Raw genomic sequence first — 6,000 nt, forward strand, 5'->3', positions numbered from 1 at the left:
TTTTTCTTAATAGACATTTTACAGGGGACTTATGACCTCAGCAGTTGAGTCCCATAGTGCTCAGAACCATTTGAACCATTTTGAACCAACATTTTACATTTTTTGAAATTTTTGCCTTTAGTAAATACTTGAAATGGCATAAAAGTCCGAAATGTGGGCTGTATTGAAATAAACAATAAAACAGTCAAATGGCAGTGTGTTCCTTTAAAAAACAAATTGTATTTATTTAATGAAAAATCTGGTGTGCTCTTTTGGTAGCACTGGTCAGATGCTGTCAATGCACATTTTTTTTTTTTTTTTTTTGATCTTTCAAGGCATTTGAAAGCTGGTCACTCTTTAATAATGAAGGTAGAGCTATATCTTTCAGTGTCTGTTGCTAACGCACTATTCCACTTACATAGTGGGTCTTTAAACATGATTTCATAAATTGTTTTCTCATAATTGTTGAAGCAGTTTTTATATTTAAGTAAAAAAGCTGCAGATATTTACTCCCAGCCAAGCCAAAATGACTAACCAGGCAAGTGTCTCAAACATCAAAATACATTCAGGTATATCATTTGATGGAAAAAAATTGGGTCTTAATCTCTAAATTTACATTAAGCTTTATCAACTTTGTTTTGCATAATTAGAAATTATTCCCTGTAACCATAACATAAATGTCAAAGTCAAAATGGAGGTATTGGCTGACATCAACCACTGTCCCTCCTAGAAGGTTTCAGTTTTGCAAAGCAGTACTTAATGTTTATTTATTATTTGTTGTGAGACACCAGCATACAGTAGTATGCATAGTGGTCCTACTTGTATTGAAACCTCCAAACTATTTAGTCATTCACTCAGAAACCAACATGAGATCCCCCCTCCCCCTCTAGGTTCTTGGAACACTCCTATAGAATACACTAGTATTCAGTGAAGTATGTCAATTTGTAGTCCATGGTCATACTACTACTTCTGATAATATTTCTCTTTATGAATCACAAGTAATCTATTAATTAGTTACTGTATTTCATGAATTACTAAAATGATAGAAATTAATTAATAGTTAAAATAGGATTGAAAACGCGGAGTGGAAAACAAGCAATTTCAAGACCTTGTAAAGAGTAAAAAAGAAGTTTAAATTTATATACCACATATTTATAACTAACAAATAATTTTAAGTATTAATTTTGAAGTACTCTGTGACATTTAGTGCCCAATCTAATTAAGTTAGGCAGCAAAATGCAGTGGAGAATTTGAATATTGTCAGTGTGCATGTTTATTTGAGCAAGTTAGTGATGGATGAATGATTATTGGAGATGGGTATCTTTAATTTAAATTATGCTTTGACTTGCTCTTAACACTTGTAATAAGAGGCACAGCATGTTTCCCAAAATTTGATTGTGAACTGTCAGTGTCATTAATGTAATTATTTACTTCTACAGTTTATTTTATTTACTGTAATTAATGGGCCACAGAAAACAACCTAGTCTGTGCTTAAGGATACAAATATAAATTAATTTCAAACAAAATATTTCATTTTTGTTGTTTACTTGCAGCTCAAAATCGCCAGAGTTTTCTGCTGAAGCTGCAACAGGGCTGCACTTCCTGGAAATGCTTGTGCATTACTCGGGCTTGCCACGAAATACCTTGGCAGACCACATACCTGAGCCTGTCCTCGATCAGTACCAGTCACTTGTCAGTGCATAATTGACAGACAGTGTCTGTAATTCCATAGTCTGTGACAGTTTTTCTTGAATCTTCTTAAATTTTTGGGTATTTATTGTAAATTGTGATTTACTGTTGTAATGCTCAATTTCTTGCTTTTGTAATAGCAGAACACAAAGCTTTGTAATGGACTGATTATATTTATATATTATTATAGTATCCTTTTATTGTTATTTAAAGTATGTTAAATCTTATTCTGAAAGGACATATCTTTTTTGTATGTTGTTTTTGTTACAGAAAATGTCAGCATTGGGTTATTTTACAGTAAATTGTAAGAAGCTTCATTCTCTGTTTTTGTGCTATGTTTATAGAGTGCTGATTTGGTTAATATGTTAGTAACCAAGATTCCTGCTGTTAGTTGTAGTGTTTTGTTGTATGTTGCTAAAAGGGTAGAAAAAATAGATATAAAAACCTGCAAGATTCTGTAAGTATTGGCTATTAGTCTACACCAATAGGAAAAAAAATGTTATAGATCAGTAAGACATATGCAGTCTATCCCACACCAAATTTTTTTCTGAAGCCCAACACATGTATGTAGGCACAGGTCAATAATATGAAGCCCAGAAGGCAGAGGGCCATTACAAAAATGCAGTTCCATTTTGTTTAGCTATGGCATTATTTCCATTAACGACTACTGCTAGTTCTTTAAAATTGCTGTTATCCGCAAGACACCAACATTAAAGTAAGTTAATTCCCATAGGAACATAATTATCCATTTATTTGTTTGTTTATTTATTTATTTATTTACTATCCCTGGCATCACGTGGTGTACAATGCACAAAGATATAGGACATGGTTTATAGTAACAGTGTGGCAATTGTTCGAGTTTTTATAAGACATAGTACAAACAGTATTAAAATTAAATAATTTCACATGTATAAGCTTACATGTATGGTGGCATAAGAAATCATCAAAAAACTAAAAACAGATAGGGGACAGTTTTAAGTGTGTGATTGAATTAAATTTTTTCGATGAGATAATACAAACAGTATTAACGTTAAATATTTTCAAATGCATAAGCTTACACGTATGATGCCATTAAATATTGTCAGAAAGCTAAACACACATAGGGGACAGTGTACATTTATGATTGCATTGCTGGTGCTGCCAAACTACTGCTGATGGAACCAATGTGATGTTCAAGTGGGTCGCTGGCCACGTCGGAGTGTGGGGGAATGAAGCTGTCGATCCTGCTGCTAAAGCTGCAATCCAACTACCTAGGCATTTAGCTATTTTGTCCTTCAGATGATCTTTGTGTTGCCACACATAGGAACATTGTGTCGCTCTGGCATGTACACTGGTCTTCTCTATATGGGAACAAACTCCATGAAATTAAAAACCTCCCAACAGTTTGGGTGACTTCCTCTTGCCCCTGTCGTCGTGAGGAGATACTTTTAGCTAGGCTGCATATTGATCACTGTTGTTTCAGTCACTGTCATTTGTTAAGTGGAGATCCCACACTGCTATGTACTTACTGCAACTAACCATTGACAGTGCGCCATTTTCTGACACAATGCCGATTTTATAGTCATTTATTTTCAATGTATGTTTGTCATCTGAATCATCAGATATTTTAGCAGATACAGCATGGGCTGTAGATTGCTTTCTAATGTTTATTTGTCATAGTAACGTAGCAAAGGAAATTTAATTTTCAAATGTTTGAGCAACCCCTCAAAGGGAAAGTGATTGTTTTTAGCTATCCCTCTCCTCCAGTCAATTATGCTCTGTGTATTATCAACTTCAAATTCATTCGGTAATTGACCATTTTAAGTCATGACATGGGTGCTTAGGACCTCAGCTGTTTTGTGCCCTAAAGCAATAACCAACAACAACAACAACAACAACTACGGCCATAAGTGAAAGGTAAAATGCAGTCAAGGTTCAGGTTTGACCACAGCCACCAACCCCAGATGAGAGGCAAATAGATAACAGGACTGCCATAAGGGATGGGGAGAATATTTAAGGGGACTTGGATAAGGAATGAAGGAAAATGTGAAGGTACTTGATGAAGGTATGTCTCAAATATGTGAAAGGACTATCTCAAATTCTTCACATACAACAGAATTAAAATAAGATTCTGTCCTTAATATTAAAATTTCTACTTCAGTTTTCTCTGGATTACCTGTTGAACTTCCTGATCACTCACATTCCTCATGTGTTGTGAAAAAGGAACCTGAGGCAGTTACTTCAGCTGAATCTTAACATTGTTCTAAAATACCTAATTTCTTACTAGTGCCTGAAATTTGTTTTTGACTCATATTTAATTTGCCAGACTGTTCATTTACCTTTTTTGTGATTACATTTGGATTCAAAGTTTGGTATAGTTGTTTTTAACTCTAATACCATTTGATATATCTGAGCCCTTATGTGATGTGACTTTGCAATGTGTTCCTCAAACTTACTGGTTTGTTAGTCTATTTTAGCCTTAGCTGTATCTAATTTGGCATGTAGTTTAGTGGTTTCTCAGGTAGAACTTTCTCAAACGTAACACTTAGAGCATATGAGTTAACATTAGTTTGTTATCATAAGTAATTTGTGCACTAAACGTTTTCAAAAAACTTTTCAAATGCTCTTCCATGTTTCAAGTTGAAGCTGGCATACAATCCAAATAACATTTTGTACACAACATTTCCCCAATTCACAGCAGTTCCCAACACATAACGAGGAATCACTGCTTACAATGGACCCAGTTTTTACTTAACACACGATGTCACATAAGGCAGAAAAGTAAAAAAAATAAAATTGTTCTGAATAAATACAGCTCACTTTACACTGCTGTGCAAAACACAGCATTCTAACATGGAGTGCTGTGTGCCACTGCAAATCAGAGATGCTGTGAGTTGTCTCTCACATTGGAAATCATTGCTTAATTCCAGGCCATCAGCTGCAGTTAGTTGCCATCTGACAAAGCAGCTTCATTTCCTCATCTTCAGTATTCTCTTAGCTGAATGTAGTGCTGTGATCTTAACTGCCTGTAATCTGCAACAAATTTCTTCATGATAATAGCCTTTTAACACAGTTAGCATATGCACTTACTTGCTTCAACCTGTGATTTATATTGGTGCCAATTGTAATGGCTCAGTTTCATAAAAATTCTGCAGGTAAAATAGGTTATTTTTCTTAAATATTTTCATTCAGTAATCTCTCTTATTGCTATTTGTCTAGTACTTCTTTCTTTTATCACTCTCTGTGGTATCCTTTACTCTCATAACAACGTTTTAGTTTTCATTACTCTTCCAGCAGTAAACTGAACTATGTTCTGCGCTTATGTACCACAAATGTGGTATTTGAGTAGCTTTTGTAAAACAAATGAATGATGTTCTTATTTTCTATGTTCTTATCATGTCTTCCTGTAAGGCTGTTTTTGGAGAGTGTCAAATTTATCTGTAGTGTTCAACAATGTGCCATGAAGTTTGGTCCCAAAACACATTAATAAAAATATTGGTCAGATGTAGTTGTCATACAGTTGACACCCTGAACAGCACATTTTAGAAGTGTTGCAAATGCACGTAGTACAGAAGAGAAATGCAAAAAGTTTGTTTCAGAACATTTTTTCACATCATCCCCATCTCAGTAGGGATTTCTTACTCCCCCAATGCTTTTGTACAAAAAATATGTCGTGTACATACCAAATTTGGTTGAAATGGTTTCATGAAAATAATCACAAAAACTTGAAATCCTATCACCCAATTTACCTTTCTCCCCCTATTTCTGCCATCCGTCTTACACCCTGCTACCCTGTACCTCTTCCAGCTGCCTCTTTACACACTGCCCCTCTTCCATCTACCTTCCCACAACCAATCCCACTTCCCTCGTCAGACCCTCTTCCCCTGCCAGCTGCTCTCTACCACTCTCCATGTTCTACCTGCCTCCTACACCATCTCCTTCCCCCTTCCTCTGTCCATCTCTCTCTCTCTCTCTCTCTCTCTCTCTCTCTCTCTCTCTCTCTCTCTCTCTCTCTCTCTCTCTCTCTCTGTCCTCATCCCCTCCCCCCTCACTCTGTCCACATCCTTCCCCCTCACTCTTATATGTCAAACCAATCCTTCCCCTTCTCTCTGTCCATCTACTCCCCCCCCCCCTCTCTCAGTCTGTGTACTCCTTCCGCCTCTCTCAGTCCATCTACCCCCCCCCCCCTCTGTCCACCCCCTGCCCACCTCCTCCTCTGCCTTTCTCTGTCCATCTCCTCATCCCCCTCTCTCTCTGTCCATATCCACATCTCCCTCTCTCTGTCCCTCTTCCTCCCACCATCCCTCTGTCCAACTCCTCATCCCTCTCTCTCTCTGTGTCTGTCTCCTCCTT

The 6,000-nt window shown here is 36.6% G+C and overlaps 1 protein-coding gene across 2 annotated transcripts in view; it reads left to right on the top strand.

The window, feature by feature from the left end:
• The window catches only part of LOC126229552 (WASH complex subunit 5-like), a 188,869-nt gene extending 187,014 nt beyond the window's left edge, over window positions 1-1,855 (top strand). For both annotated transcript variants that reach the window (XM_049942316.1, XM_049942317.1), the window contains exon 21: window positions 1,533-1,855. In XM_049942316.1, coding sequence (XP_049798273.1) covers window positions 1,533-1,683 — 151 coding nt within the window. In that variant the 3' untranslated portion in view covers window positions 1,684-1,855. The remainder of the gene's footprint in view (window positions 1-1,532) is intronic.
• Window positions 1,856-6,000: the final 4,145 nt, after the last annotated feature.

Source organism: Schistocerca nitens, unplaced genomic scaffold, assembly GCF_023898315.1.
Source record: "Schistocerca nitens isolate TAMUIC-IGC-003100 unplaced genomic scaffold, iqSchNite1.1 HiC_scaffold_375, whole genome shotgun sequence".
Lineage (NCBI taxonomy): Eukaryota > Metazoa > Arthropoda > Insecta > Orthoptera > Acrididae > Schistocerca > Schistocerca nitens.